General features: G+C 37.4%; 2 protein-coding genes and 1 pseudogene across 2 annotated transcripts; 2 read left to right on the top strand and 1 right to left on the bottom strand.

The window, feature by feature from the left end:
- Window positions 1-121: 121 nt before the first annotated feature.
- Slimp (Seryl-tRNA synthetase-like insect mitochondrial protein) lies at window positions 122-1,903 on the bottom strand. Its single transcript, XM_089243171.1, has one exon. The coding sequence runs from the start codon at window positions 1,578-1,580 to the stop codon at window positions 174-176; it is 1,407 nt and encodes a 468-aa protein (XP_089099297.1). The 5' UTR covers window positions 1,581-1,903; the 3' UTR covers window positions 122-173.
- A 435-nt stretch (window positions 1,904-2,338) lies between these two features.
- LOC149087968 (snRNA-activating protein complex subunit 1-like) lies at window positions 2,339-9,003 on the top strand. Its single transcript, XM_089243182.1, has 2 exons — window positions 2,339-2,563; window positions 4,678-9,003. Exon 2 carries the CDS (start codon window positions 4,710-4,712, stop codon window positions 5,874-5,876), a length of 1,167 nt encoding a protein of 388 aa, XP_089099308.1. The 5' UTR covers window positions 2,339-2,563; window positions 4,678-4,709; the 3' UTR covers window positions 5,877-9,003.
- A 3,603-nt stretch (window positions 9,004-12,606) lies between these two features.
- On the top strand, window positions 12,607-13,592 carry LOC149087969 (uncharacterized; annotated as a pseudogene).
- The last annotated feature ends 2,713 nt before the right edge of the window (window positions 13,593-16,305 follow it).

Raw genomic sequence — 16,305 nt, forward strand, 5'->3', positions numbered from 1 at the left:
GTCTCAGAAACACTGCCAAAGTGCTCATGGGCTAATGAAGACCGGAATGATTCATTTTAAACAGATGGTGTCTAGTTACCTTGAGTGAAGATTAAAAGACAAAACTAACCACCAAAGAAATATATCGACCAATATACACTCAATAAACCACAATAATTTTATATTTCCCGCAATTAGTCCAAGCAATGAATTTTCAGTGCTTCAGGAGTATTAAATGTTCCATCAGCGTTCATCAAGTTTTCCATCACACATGCGAGTAACACAGGAACATTCACCACACTTCCATGAACGACATCAAGGTAACCTTCAGCTTTATGACCTGTCCCATAAGTCATCTGCAACCGCATACTGAGAAAATCGTCACACTGTACAACATCACCACACGTTATATAATCTTTCCGAGCGGGTGACCACAGTTCAAAGCAAACTTTTCGACTCTCAGCAATACCCAAATTCCTTGCTGATTTTTCAACGACTCTGAAAGGTATATCCAGTAACGAATAACAAGACAGAAGTAACTTATACAGGCTTTCATAACAAGCATCGGTATGCGAGCGTTCAGATACAGCCATCGAATGGATACCAGTGCACTGAACAACATCAAACAACGACATTTCCTCCTGATTTCCATGAGAAGCATTGTATAAACGACCCACAGAGTGATATTTTATAGGCAAAGTGAGTTTATTGACGTTCATGTTCACGAAATAAGCGCATAAAGATTCCAGTGATGCACCGCCGACAAGGTGCTGCTTCTGTCCAGTTTCTCGACTCTTATGTTTAATAGTGATGACATCGTTAACGTCATAGGGATCTTTACAACATGCTTCTAATAAGAATGACTTGCAAAAATCAACGCCCGATAAAGAATGGTAATCATTACTCTGGAAGTGAGAGATGAAAAACTCCATAACAGCTTGCTCGAGGATTGCTAGTTTTCCAGACAAATAGTACGCAGTAGGGCTGAACGTTGAAAATTCTAAGCACCCTAAATTCTTTCCGATAGTAACGTGGCTTACCACACCGAACGCAGAACTCTTGGGGGCTTTCACAACGTGATATATGTCAGATTTCTCTGGGGTATTTGGATGAATAAGGTTCGGTATTTCTTTAAATAGGGGCATAGCGATGTCTTCGATTTCATACACATCTTTTCGAAGAGCTGAATACTCTGTATGTAAAGAACTCTTTTCACTGCATAAATGTTCATACTCTAAGCCCTCTGGCTTCAATGACTGCAAACGATGCACCACTTCTTGAAGCCATTTTGATTTTTCTTTTGCATCATTTTTTAGAGTCCACCATTTCGTAGCAATGTCTCCTATTCGTTGAATGTCCATTGAAATGCCTCTGCAGTCGCAGCTGTGCTGTAAATCCTTGACATGTTTTGATATATACCTGGGATCGATGGTCGGCTTCACGATTTGGTAGACGGCTTCACCGTGTCGACCTGGTACGAAAAGAGTCGGAATGTTATGCCTATCAATATCACGATTTTCAGCGGTTTCCAACACGTTTCTTCGCAGTTCACATAAAAATGGACGTCTTAAAATTGGTGGTACTTTACAAAGACTATGCATGGATATCCTTGAGCACTTACAATTATTTGGATGACTGTGTCAACGTTATTCAATCACGATTCACAGCTTCAATCAATATTTGGAAGAATGTTAACGTTATTCAATCACCATTCACAGCTCCAACCAATAGTTGTTGAAAGAATGTCAACGTTATTCAATCACCGTTCACAGCTCGAATCACTATTTGACAGGATACCAACGTTGTTTAAGACTCGAGTAATAATCGTGCTCTGTATCTGCTGAGGGATTTAGGACTAATGATTGAGTATGTAATTAAAAAACGCTATATTCAATCAGCGTTTACCGCTCATCAAAGCATGTAAACTCGGACGGCCTTAACCTGATATATATATTTAAATCTAACACATGACCATATGGACATTTTCAGTCTGTCACTGAAATGTCCCTTTTTTCAACAAACTTCATTTAAATTTTTATTTTCCAACCATTACAATTTTTTAGCAATTCAATTCATAATTGGCAACTTTTCATTAGTTCAGTGATTTTTTTTGTGAGAATTTTGCCAGAATTTGGGAACTCCATTTACCCGTATTTCCGTCAACAAAATATGGTCAAGAAAATTAAAATTCATCTGATAATGCTTAATATTTTTTTTATTCGAAAATCAAACAGAAAGTAAATATTTTTATAAGAATTTTCACGTTATAATCGAAAAAATAAATAAATAATCCACAAATTTGGTAAATTTTCAGTTAATAAACTTTGTACAACGAAATGGCAACACCACTCGAAACCTCTATTTGTTTCGGAATAAGCGTGTGGTTGAGAAAAGTAAAATGCGCATTCGAAGGCCAAGAGGTTTATCCGGTATGAATATGGTTTTGGCAATCGCTTTGGGTTTCGCTTCATCTCTTTACATCACTTATCCGCTGATGGAGAACGCGCGGAAAGTCAAGGAGTCCAGACAGGAAGAGGTTTCCTCTCATCGCCCCGAGTGATATTCATTTATAGACCGCAGCATTGTAAGTATAACCTATAAATTTCAAAATAATGCTATAATTTATTTGGGATTAGAATCTAGTTCCTCTTTGAATTTGAATGGAGGTCTCGATCTAGTCAGCAACCTATCGAATGCAGGAAAAGGCAGTTTAGTTATGCAGTTATACTTGTAAAATGTGTGCATTCTAACATGCATATCGAGTTACATAGGAAAAAATTACGCTTCAGAATATAACCACTTACAATATGTAAAATTTTTAATTTATGGCCTAGCCGGGGGGGGGGGGGTTCTTGTTTCCCTTTGTTTGACCAAGGGTTGCTCTTGTAAGTGCTACTCGAAAACACTAGTCACAAAAACTATTCGCCAGGGCTTGACGAATTGAAAAAAATGTAGGCGCCAACCATCCTCCTACTGTGAAAAATCTGGTCCAAAATAGTGTATTGTTTGACTTGTCCGAGACTCACATTGGGTAAGTTTATTAAGATTCTCTGGAAAGTAAAGTATCTAGTACTAACCACCCACCAACTCTGTGATATTGCTTAACAGGAACTGAGATGACCGCCGATAGATGGGCCTTTATTACCGACCCAACATGATGGGTCAGAAATAAAGGCCCATCTATCGGTGGTCATCTCAAGTTTGGTAGGGGGTAGGGGTGAAAAAGCAGTATAAGCAATAAGCACAGGGCCGTCATTTCAACTTTTTCCGGGGGGGGGGGGGCAAAACACATGTACTCAATGTATATATATATATCTTGATGGTGTTGAATAGCTTCTGCTGGGCCAAGTAACTTGAAACCCTGCGGAATTTATTTTTGTAGCGATTTTAATTTTGTATTTTTGTGACTTTTAAATTTGGTAGTATGAATTTATTGCCCATTCAAGTCTGTATGGATTATTTCGATTTATAACATGCATTTTGGATTATTTCACGTGTATGTGCCCTAATACAAATACAACGCCACAACAGGCAAATTGGCCAACGAGGTGGCTGACTTAAGAACATCATGGATCCCCGAGCCCCTACCTACTACTGCTACACCACACATGCACCCCCCCCCCCGCGCGGAACCCCCCAACAAATCGGTACATGCGGTAATGTACGTGTAGTGCAACCTGACGTAAAGTTTGTTTCTGTGTAATGCTTGTTATGTGTAGTGCTGTCATCTGCCCCCAGTTTTACTAACTACTAGCTATAAGTGAAGTGTTATGGTTGAATGATTTGCCGTTGTAGGACTGTTGCTCTCTGTGGCGAGACTTTTTAACGGGGAGATCGGCTCGCATTTGCGCCTTGAAGTTGGGAACCACAGAAAACCAACTTCAGCCGACCACCACTGTGGGGTTCGAACCCGGATCCTCGCATCGCGAGTCCGGCACTATAACCACTCGACCACCACAGCTAAGGATTATTTAGATTTTTAACGAGGATTATTGTTATGCGGTGGGGGAAAGAGGATGGGGGAAAACCTGGAATTCACCTGTTTTTTTTCCCATTCTCTTTCCCCCACCGCATAACAATAATCCTCGTTAAAAATCTAAATAATCCTTAATGCACATACACGTGAAATAATCCAAAATGCACGTTATAAATTGAAATAATCCAAAATGCACGTTATAAATCGAAATAATCCATACAGACTTGAATGGGCAATAAATTCATACTACCAAATTTAAAAGTCACAAAAATACAAAATTAAAATCGCTACAAAAATAAATTCCGCAGGGTTTCAAGTTACTTGGCCCAGCTGAAACTTGACTGTGAGCAGAATATCCTGCAACGCAATGGAAGTGAAATGATACGTGTAGTTTAATAATGCATTAGCACAGAAAACGTTTCATCCAATCGCTAACATAGGTTCATGCGAATATGCAAATAAGACGTAAGGAAGAACGTAGTAAAATTCCTACATCTTTGGCATGATACTAGGCTTGGATATATCTACTTCCACTATGGCAGCTGACCCTGAGAAAATTCCCCCAAGACAGGAAAGGTGCTGAGTGGAATGGTTGTAACAGAATACTGTAACTTTAAAGAAGTTGACAGCTCCACGAATCGCACTACTCATTCTTTGTGCTATTGTATTCTTTCTGTGTTATAAAAATTCTGGCACTGATTCTTATGTATTGTATTTTGTAGGAAGATTCGGAAAGGATTAGAAATATTTCACCATGGATCTCACTGAAATACGGTACATTGCTGAAGGCTTCCGATCAGACCTAGAAAGTGTTTTAGAAGAGTATAGCTCATACTCGACCTTTGATTTTAAGATATTCTCGGAAATCTGGAGGAGGAGGAAATTCACCCTAGTCTTTTTGGGACGAGAAAACGAGAAAGAGTTGAGCGAGTTCACGCAAGAAGTCTTTTTCATCACTCTCAGTTGCATCAAAGAATCTCTGTCTATTCATCTCCGCGCTGGAGCTCTGTATGTCCTCTATGCCTTGTATGTTAAGCAGCCTCAAGAACATATGTGTAAGATCAGACTGATGCCTAAACAGTGGCTCGATTTAAAAAACCTCTATGAGTATTCAGTCGAACAGTGCATAACGCATCTCCTTTTTATATATTTGAAGTTGATGAGGTTGAGGGCTTTCCATTTTGTCGCATGCAATAGACTGATGGGACCCAAATCGACGATGACATGGGACCTGGTGTCTGAGCAACCAGATAATATCAAGACCGACAAGAATTCTCTCGCTCAGTTAAATAGCATGTTTGATTTCGAGCATTTGAGTAAGGTACACGATAAGTATGAGAGCAAAATGAAACGCATTGCAGAGAAGTATGAAATGCCTCGTGAATTGTGTGAAAATGAATACAAGGCTATGGGCAAAGATTTTCAAAAGTTGTTAGAGGCAGAAACATTTGATAGTTTCTTGAATTCTACACCCAACTCTCGTATCGACGATGATTGTATAGGTCTCCGTCGCTCACAGTTGAGAATACAACAGTTTCGAGCCGAATGCAAAAGTAAATTTTCCACACGTAGGAAAGAGTTGCTCTGCGACTCAGAGGAGGAGGAAGACGAGACTGAAGTTATCTGCAGCCCCTTAAACCAACTCAGTTTTGGCAAATTTACTTTCAATACTCAGCGGTTGAGAGGCCGCAGGGCCAGGAGATGCAGGCCCAGGAGAGCCAAGAGAAAGCGAGGCCGTCCCAAGAAGAATCCGACTCCACTAGCCGAAACGAGAGAAGAGTCAAAAAACCTTGTCAAGTTTGAAACCGAAGAGGAGGCGAACTTGAAGCAGAAGCCGTTTGAGAAACCTAAAAGATTGAGGTGGCACTACGAGACATATTTGATGAAAGACACTGACGAAAACTGTAGCAAAGAAAAGTAATGATGGATGCTGTGAGAGTAATAGCCATTTGTTAGCTAGCCATTCTTTCTTATGCTTATTTAATAATCTACTGAGTTTACTTTTAACATTGGAGTTTATTATTTTGTTTTGACGAAGACATTAATACTATAGCATAGAACACTAATGAAGGGGGTATTAATTATTTATGTAAAGAAGACTCCTGATTATCCGTGCAGTTGAATGCCTTGAGTGCTGCGGATAATTATCTGATTGGCACCACACACCCACATTGTGTGTAATTAAATTTGTCAATAGCTTTAAATACTCTCAAAACCAGGCCCACCATTTTCCCTGGCTTTAAAAAATACAATAGAAATGGACAAATAAGGTGAAACATATATATACCAAGTATATTATATAGAGTATATGTTCTTTGCCCCCCCCCCCCACAGTAAAAAGTTGAAAGGACGGGCCTGATCAAAACTCTTCGGGAACGTTGCAATGGCAGAGTAAGAAATTTTGAACAATAAAAAAAAATCAGTTTACCACTGATTCACCACCAGAGGGTGTTTTTTATGCAAAAGTGACAAAAATACTCTTAATGGTATAATACTCTCGTTTTCTCACCGCTGAACATCTTCAGCTGTGACCAGATACATTCCAATTTCTTCTTTTAAAGATTTTATGATTGAGTTTACAAAAATATGTTTTGCTGACGAAACTCTTTTATAGTGGGTGTATAGTGATTCTATCAAAAGCTATGCAGAGATTTCTGTTCTGTAATGGTACTTTGAAATTCTAATCTCTTCATAAAGACGTTCATAATTTTCTGATGGATAGTCAATACCGTAGACAGCTAAGAACATGTTAACTTTAACTATAGGCACCCTGTATTCTAAAAAATCCTGTATAATTCACAGATAGTCAGGAGTCTACTGTAGAAATCTTTTCTGTCGAAGGTTGAGTTTTAGGGCTGTCACTGATCAAAATGAGCAGATCCGATCTTTTTTTTTTTTTTTTTTGGATTCAATTTTTAACTATGCAGTAGTTTTTTTTACGATACTCGACATTGTTCTAACATTGATGATGTAAATTGAACTCGAATGAACATTTAATATATAGATTTAATTATCTACATGATACTTCACTTGGTATATATTTTTATATAAAACTTTTGTAATAAATATCTTGGTATGTACGCATGAAGATCACTAAAGTTACTGTAGCCGTGCTATGTAAAGTATTCATTCACTATATACACAACAGTTCATTGCTGATATACAAGCCCCTAGCGGCCGCAAGAACCAATGAATGGAAAATGAGATTTGAGGTATATGTGTTTCAAAGCATGAGCTCGAGAATGAAAAGACAACTATAGCTCTGTTAGAGTCATAGCATCAAAATTTAAAAAAATTCTAATGGTAAAATTCACTTTTATGCATTGATGTGATTGCGCAGCGAAAAATTATGAACGGTGTTGCAACAGTACTTGTAGCATCATAACCACTGCCACAGGAGGCAAACAAGAAAAGATCGTACCAAAGGATTGGTGTGCTAAACCCTTGGCAGGGGACTTCCTGCGGTAGTAATGTGATCTGCATTGGTTGTTTCCTTGTCTGTTCAGTGCCAATGTTTATCATGCCCCATTTATGGTTTTTTTTTCATATACAAGTACAAGGCCACAAAAGGCAAAATGCCCAACAAGGTGGCTGAGAAAAAGATACCCATGGATGTCATATTTCTAACATACAGCAACCCAATTAAAACTAATTATAAAAACAAGACTATATACATGATGAACTATAATACAATACCCATAATAAATTTTCTGGTTGGCTTATTGCGACAATCACTTTGTAATGCATAAAATTGAGCATTGTCATTTGAATTTTTTTAAATTTTGGTTGCTATGAACGTAATCTTAAGTTGCGTTTGTCTCTTCATTCTCGAGTATGCACTTTGAAATGCCTACCATATTTTAACACATATAAGGAACCGCCTAATTTTTTAGGCTTAAAATTTGGAAAAAGTTTAAAAGATACATCTTTAACACTGTCCATGTATTAGAAACCCCTCCTATTTTTGAAACCCAATTTTTGGCAAAAATGGGTTCCTTATACATGTTAAAATACGGTATATTTTGAATTTCGTTTCCATTAGTTGGAATTTGTAGCTGCTATCAGCTTATATATATATCGGCAAAATTATTTTATAACCATCCCCTCACTGTTGGAAAACAGTACTTTCATTTTCTACCTTAATTATTAGAATTACTGTTTGTTATTATTAATTAGTCTATTAAATATGGAAATTGACCCTTTCTCATTGGGGGCCATTATGACGGAGATGTCACAAAATTTAAAAACGAATAAAAATCTTCAATGATTCAGAGTCCTATTGGCCTGCTTGTTATAACATTGTTGCTCCTATACAATTTTGTGTAAAATACCTTTTCCATATAGAGTTACATGGTTTTTAGGATTTTCTGTGTTTGACAAGTGGAAATGTATTCTAAATATCAACACGCATTTACATCAGGCCTGTATCACCTGCATAGATAAGGAAGGGGTTTTTTACACACATACTATGTACTTCGGTGATAAGGGACACTCATAAATTTGCTGATTATAGCATTGTAAAAGAGTTGAGAAAGAAAGAGAGTTGGATAGTTCATCTAAATACCTTTTCTGTAAGCAAAGCCAAAGATGTTTAACAAGTAAAAGATATTTACTTACCATTCTATTTGTTGCCTTCAAAAGACAAGTTGGACTTTTTATGAATATTATCTTATGTTTGAATGATACCAAATACATTTATCTTCTAAATTTTTAATATTTTATGTGTATTGTGATTCTTTATTGTAGTTATTTCTTCATATACAGTAGAACTTGATAAAACGATGCTCAAGGGAGACCGGAGAGTAATCGTTATATGCGTTAATATATCTATTGAGGGCATCGTTATATAGGGTTTTCTCTGTGCATATATTTCCCCTTCTATTATTTCACGTGCATATTCATTATAATTGTGAGATTGTGTTAACATAAAAAAAAATATGAATACTTATATTTAAAATAATTGGTTTCGAGACATGTTACCAACGGCACTAGTTAGCTCGATGCATGTTCTTTGCTGTTTGATTTTTGAAATAAAGTATATATTTCTATATCCTTGGTATTTCATTCAGATCATGTGTGTGCTTACAGGCATAAATCTATTGAAATAATTTTTTATTACAGTGGAATTTCGGTTATTGAGCATAATATGTTGTGTGAACATGCTTGTTATCTGAATCACCCATATATCAAATCAAACTCTTCCCCATAGTACATAATGTAAACCTGGATTAATCGTTTCACAATTATTCATTTGCTTAAAAATGATTAATAAAAATGACACTAAATCAATAAATAATGCAACACAATAAAGTATAACGTTTACAAATTAACTTACTCTAAATGACGAGAGAAAAGACGAATATATTGTTTAAGAGATTCGCAGATACTGATGCGAGCAAACTTCTTTTTGTGTGACTTTGAAAAAGCAGCTTATCCAATGACACTTTTGCCTTCTTTTTTAGGATTCAGAAATGGGAAATTGCATTGTGGTTGGACAGATTCATTTCTCGCACTGCTACACCTTTACTTGAGTGATTCTTTTCTATAAAATTTTACAACATGACTTCCCTCATTTTCAAAATTTTTTATGATCTCATTTGAAGTGAGAGAGATTCCCCTATTCATTCCTCTGTAGGTGAGATTTTATTCATGAGCTCTTGCTGTAAGCATGTAATGGAGATCCATCAGTTCATTTGTAGTCAACTGATGGCCAAGTTCCACCATTTACGTCTTCAATTTTATCCTCACTCACCTTCAGCCCCACTGTTCTGCGATGAGCCCTTAGCTGACTGGAGATGTTCTGCGGTAAAAATCCCTATACATGTCTTTTTTTTGCACTTTTTCTTAAAATTCTTCCAAATTGTTCTGCGCCGTACATCACAGATTTTGGCACATTCTGCTTTTGGGCCCACAGACATAATCTCTTCGACAACTGGTGTGTCTCCTGTTCATGAGCTAATATCTCAAAGCCGTGTTCAATAATGAAACCCCTTTGATGACAAGGGCCCCACCCCCTCTTGTCATCAAAGGGGTTTGAAGGTTGCTTACATCATCAACCACCCCCTTTTTGAAGATATGAAATATTCTAGGCTGCTGACAGGGGGGGAAGGGGGTCAAAAATGGCTGAAAATCTGCTTACGTAATACTTGAATGACCCCTTATGACATTTTAGCAACTATTTTTTATTAAATATTTGTTTGTAGAATAGGAGGAAACATTGATGATGTTTTTTTGATCAGGCTGCTTTACTGTGACACGACATCCTATGAACTATTCACTGGGAAATTTGTAACAAAGTGGTACATGATGGAGCATGTGTTCTTGAGTGTATCTGTGGTCCTAACGTTTCGTGTTCTAATAGTGCTACCATTTGTTTTCCATATTTTGAAGTGAAAATACCAGATACCTGAATTTTAATGTTATGTATCTTGTTGAAGGTCTGCCTGCTTTCTGTGAAGAGTCTTGTTTTATAAAAGACTAATTAACCATACATGAACCTGGAACAGATTCTCTGTAGAATTTCTAACAAATCTGTACATGCCAGAGCATGGTGTTTGTGTTTCCTCCCCCACCCCCTCTAGTGAATTTATAGTGTAAAAAAAGATAATTGTCCCAAGGCTGGGTGTGGTCCTAAGCTATTTATGTTGCCAGAGTTATGTTTCTTGTTTGTTCTTGCTGGTACTGCCACCAAAGGCCTTCCATATTTCAAAGAGAAGAATGGTAAATGCTTGAATATTGAAGGTGAGCCTGCTCTATGCGAACAGACTTTTTCAAATGGGAGATCATTTATTTTTTGACTAGTATTTCCCTGCATGTGCTTGATAAACTAAGAAATATGGTACTCCGATTGAATCAGAATAGATTATAACCAAAGGTCAAAATACTTCATCAAAATGGTATTCGTAGCGGGTTGTGTGAAATGTAAAACATCATATAGGGTATCCCAGGAAATAATTCATGATTTTAATCATGCACAGTTCTTATCATGATATTGCACAGATAAATATACAGGTTGAATTGTATCATTCATGTTGTGTAATTTTTCATTAACTCTTCATTCTGGGGATTGGTTAAAAAAACCTGAAATTCAAGTTTTTTAACCAATTCCAAGGTTTGTATGGGTCGGGAAACTTATTAATATAAATCAGAGTAAATAGCCCATTTTCGTTCTGAAACCTGAAAATTTCTGACAACAGGCCTGGAAAATCGTCACAATTTTCGTCTGATTGAAAGCAAAAAAAAAAATTCCTCACAAGAAGGAAAATTGAGAACCTAAATTGTGCAATCTGATAACGTCGTACATGTTGATTGGTAATCTGTAAATCAAGTATTAAAATGTCAAAACTGCCAAGGAGAAATGAGGATTTCGCAAGTCTGTGTGGAAAAGCATATCGCTGCAACCTTATTGTAACTGCATACAGTGTGTTTCCAAAAACTTATCATAACTGCACATCGAGAAAGCCATGTGTAAAAAGCATCAGGAAAGCTCAGTTGCGATGATTTCGTAAGATGATTTCACAGTGACTTCATGATTTCCATGTGGGTATTTCTTATTTAAAAATGATGAGTGGTAAGAAAGCCGTTTTCAATCTAAAATTGGAGGGGGCAGATAAAAAAACTGAATCTTCAGTATGCTGATTGGATTGAAGCAGTCAAAAATGATTCATGTAAAGAGGACACGGGACGTTCAAATCATAAAAATAACAATTTTTATTTTTTTACATTAAAAAATAGTAGAAACTTCTTAAAATAATTTAAAACAAACTGCATCAAAATCCATTCAGTAGTTTTTTTTAAAATCGATTTTAATAATTCAAAAATCAAGTGTTTACATCATCTGCCGTCATTTAAAGGGACCCTGAATTTAAATGTCCTCTGTCAATTTCAACCTAAACCTTTGTTTCAACTTATTTTTTTGAAGTATTTGAGCTCTTATTCAAAAGTATTGAATGAAACAAATGTTCGGATATATATTGAGCATATCTATTAAAAATAAAGATTCTTTTATCGGAATGGAATTTTCTCCTTCCAAAATTCCATTTTCCATTGCTCTGTTGTTTACATCTCTTGTTTGTTGTTTCGGCGAGTTCTTCCTTGTTTTTTATTCATCTTTTTGCTTTTGTCTCAAAAAACAATGGTCCTTTTCAAAACCAGAGAAGCAAATTATTTCCAATTTTCTTTAATTTTCCGAAGAATTTTACAGTTTACATCTTGTAATGCATTCCATGTGCTCGAGGTGGCGGAAGCCCACTTCTTGAAGGTCAAAGGAAAAAAAAGCTTGGGCTACTGAAAGAGCAAAGTACAGGTGGGAAAAGAATGATTCCAGTGATTCGACAGGTAATGAATCTTCCCAGAATTCTAATGCACTCGTTAGTGCTAGTGAAATGAAGATCACTGCCATAAGACCGACCAGCTCACAAGCTGAAATCTCAGAGGTGCCTGCCTACACTCTTGTAGATAAAACTGTATGGCAAAATATTTTGGGGAATTGCCCATGTGCTGAATGTGGAACCACGGCTCTTGGTATGGACATCTCTCAAAACTTTGGATTTGCATCTAAGCTGGAAATTGTGTGCAAAAAGTGCAAACATAAACATGGTGGCACTTTTTCAAGTCTGCGAGTGGAATAAGGTAGACGCTTCCAAATAAATATGGACATGGTCAAAGCATTCTTGGAATGTGGACGTGGGCATGCTGCAATGGAAAAGTTCTCGATTGCTCTTGGTATCAAGACTATGGACCACAAAACCTTCTCTTCATACATTCATCAGCTTGCTGAAAGTGGTATCGAAGTGAGGAAGAAAGTCTTAGATGCCTCTAGGAGAATTGTTCGTGAACATTATATGGATCTTGACTCAAGTATCACTAAGGAGAGTATAATTGATATTCAGGTATCATTTGATGGCACTTGGAAAAAGAGGGGCCATTCCTCCAACTATGTATTGTCATCGACATTATCACAGGTTTAGTGGTTGATTATGAGATTTTGTCAAAGTACTGCCATGAATGCACAGCAGTTGAAAATAAACTTGCTGTGGACTCCAGAATGCCACGCATGGTTCAATGTACACAAATCCTTATGTTCAAAGAACTTTACTGGCTCAGCTAATGCTATGGAGTTGCACAGATGGTGTGGTCTCTTTCCGTAGACCTGTGGAATGCTCGATACACCACGATATTGTGTGATGGTGATTCAAAAACATTCAATCTTCTTAGCACGCAATGTATTTATGATGGTATCAGTATAGTGAAAGAAGAATGCGTGAACCATGTAGCCAAAAGACTTGGCACGAGTCTTCGCAATAAGGTGAAAGAATGGCGTGTGAAGGGTGTGTGTTTGGGTGGGAGGAAAAAAGGAAATCTTACTGAAGCAAAAATTGTGAAACTTGCCAACTTTTACAGGAGAGCTGTAAAAGACAATGTGTCTGGTGTGAATAAAATAAAAAATGCAATATTTGCATCACTATATCATTGTATGTCAACCGATGATAAACCTCAGCATGGCAAATCTCCTCAAGGAGCGAGTTCATGGTGCTTCTACAATCGAGCGAGTGCAACAAACTCAGTGCCTGACTCCCATGATAAAATGAAGCAGTTGTTTGCAAATAATTGTCTGAAGCAGTTGTTTGCAAAATAATGCCTGTATATCAGAGGCTTGCTTGTAATGAATTGCTAGAAAGGTGTTCTATGGGAAAGACACAAAACTCAAACGAAAGTCTCCACAGTGTCATATGGTCCCATTGCCCTAAAGAAATTTTTGTCTCAAAAAAACGTGTTGAATTGGCAGCCATCTCAAAATTTAACATGGGATGCGAGTCATCATTGATCATGACAAATCCAAATACAAACTCTGTTTCTTTGGGTTCCGCTAAGCGTCGAGATGAGCGAAGGATATCACAGGGTACCAAGCGAACCTCGTTAAGTTTCAAAACTGACGAAGCCAGGAAAAAACTAAAAAAAACTGCAACTGAGAACAACAAAATAAAATTAGAAGGTCTATCTTATGGTGTTGGAGAATTTTAAAAATAAATTTTGTCATGTATGCAGGGCTCGGCACGGGTCACTTTTTTCACTAAAAGTCACTTTTTTAGAAACTGGTCACTTTTATTACGTATTTTCAGGCCCAGGTCACTTTTTCCACTTTTTTAGCAAAAAAACCTCGGTCTCGCGCGCTTTTCTGCTGTCAGTGTTTTTCTTTTCTTCAAGGAGGAACTTTACCTGTTCAATATCGCTAATTTTCTCCCTCCCTTCATTGAACTACTATCGAAGGCATCTTATCTTCCCGGGAGTAAGACGCCTTCATATACCTATCGTGTATTAAGGAGTTCTACCAATACCTTCTAGAGCAGAAGGTATTCTAGAAGGTATTGGTTCTACCCGGGAGCATACCGTGTGACGTCAGCATAACTTGATTTCAAGGCGCTTGGAAAAAGAAAGCTCCTTGGTTAAAGAATCGTCATTTTATGGAAAAGCCGGTCGGAAAAAAAAAACTAGCATAAAAGGCGTACTTACAACAAAAAATTTCCCCCCCCCCATACTACCATTCTTTCTTATTTCCCCACGTGCTCACTCGTTCTTTTATTTACATCTTATTTTAAAATTGATCCTTTATTTTATTTGTTTTAAAAAATTTTAGTCCTAAGGGCCGAATTCCTTTCTTGGAGCATCGAGCAAGTTACATTTGTTGTTTGTTCTATCGTTACTTTTGTTAATTTTTTTAAATGTTATTTGAAATGACGATTAGAGAGCCCGTGCAGAAGCTAACTTACGCGCAGCGGGAGAATACCAAAGCGCGTATTAAAGACGCGTATTATTAATACGTATTAAGCGTATTAATACGTTTTGGAGAATACTCTTGTAGCTGGCCAAGGTTAAAGAAGCTCGCATGTATTTTGAATTTACTTACAATAAAAAAAAAATCATCCGATTGAAAATCGCGATCTATCGACAAATAAAATTCGTACTATTTTTCTAACTGGATTTAAATCTGAGCAAGAAACCGTACCCCCAAATTTGATCGAAAGGAGAACTATTTATGAAAAGATCACAGAATCCTGCAATTCAACATTTAGTTTAACACAAGGGTTTCCAAATCAGATGAAAATTTGTCATCAGGCTGATAAAAACTCAGTTAACGTGCATGGGAGCCGTAACTAGAGGCGGATTTAACGATGGGCACACACCGAGCGCGCCTTTGGCCCCTACTTCACATTTTTTTCCTAATTTAAAGGGCCTAATATTAATTTTTTTTATTCCCGGGCCGTAACTTAATTTAGAGCATCTTCACGATACTGATTGTTACTTAATATTGTTGGATTGTTTTCCTTTTTTTTTCTCTCCATGCACGTGCGGGAACCGGTTGTTCCGACGCTGTATGCAAATCGGCGGCGGCGTACTCTCACGGGAGCACGGATATATACATAGACTTAAGATATAAAGTATTAGTATATAGTATTATTACTCTGTGGATATATAGACTGGTTTTTTCTTTATAGGTGAGATGTCTGTTTTTTCCGCATGGATGTATGTCGGGATTCGATTTGTTTCTCCCTTTTGATTGCCGGCCGTATTTTTGATGAACGAAAATGATCTTGTTTTTTGTTTTTGCAACTTTTACGGAAAAAGAGTTCAAAATGAACTTCTGATCATTGTTTTTCTTCAGCTCAGTCGGTGCGCTCTGCCCCCCAACAAATATCGACATCTTGCGCGCCATTCTTGATGTGTAAAAAAATCTTATTTTTAGACCTCGGAAGTTATTAAAACGTTTGTCTCGAGTCTGTTATGACCGCAATAGGAGAGGGCGGGGGTCTGGTTCCACGGGTGTTGAACGAGGAAAGGTGCCGAGTTTACTCATTTTCTGTTAAAAAGAGTGGATACCGGCCCCGAGCGATAGTAAATTTTCGTTCGTACTTGCGACCCGGATTGCTACATACCGTGATCAGATCCAAAAGCGGGGGGGGGGGGGGGAGAAAACAATGCCTTGGACGGCGTTTTTGATGGAATGGTATATTTAAGAAAAGGCAATAAAAATTCCTTTGCAAAATTATCGAATTTCACAGTCAAGGGGCAGTAAAATTACGTTTCCCCTCCATAAAAAACAATTGTATTACGGCCATGGTAAATCGGGTGTCCCGGATGGGGACGAATTCACTATTTTTGTTCGTTGAAAGTTACGGGAGGAGTCAGCGCTAACGTGGCGACTTGTTTTCGCGCTAAAATAGGTAGCCCTGACAGCAGCATCCATAAACTCTGTATCAACCGCATTTATAAACCCCGTATGTTGTTGATTCAATTTTTGTGTTCATTTCATCCTAATTTTCCGTATTTCCCGATATATTTCTATCGATTTT

This window comes from Pholcus phalangioides, unplaced genomic scaffold, assembly GCF_987345545.1.
Source record: "Pholcus phalangioides strain wild (caught in Gottingen) unplaced genomic scaffold, Ppha-v1.0 ptg000003l_1, whole genome shotgun sequence".
NCBI classification, from domain to species: Eukaryota; Metazoa; Arthropoda; class Arachnida; order Araneae; family Pholcidae; genus Pholcus; species Pholcus phalangioides.

Coding starts and splice junctions, on each gene's coding strand:
- Slimp (XM_089243171.1), bottom strand. CDS start 1,580: ATGCATAGTCTTTGTAAAGTACCACCAATTTTAAGACGTCCATTTTTA.
- LOC149087968 (XM_089243182.1), top strand. CDS start 4,710: ATGGATCTCACTGAAATACGGTACATTGCTGAAGGCTTCCGATCAGAC.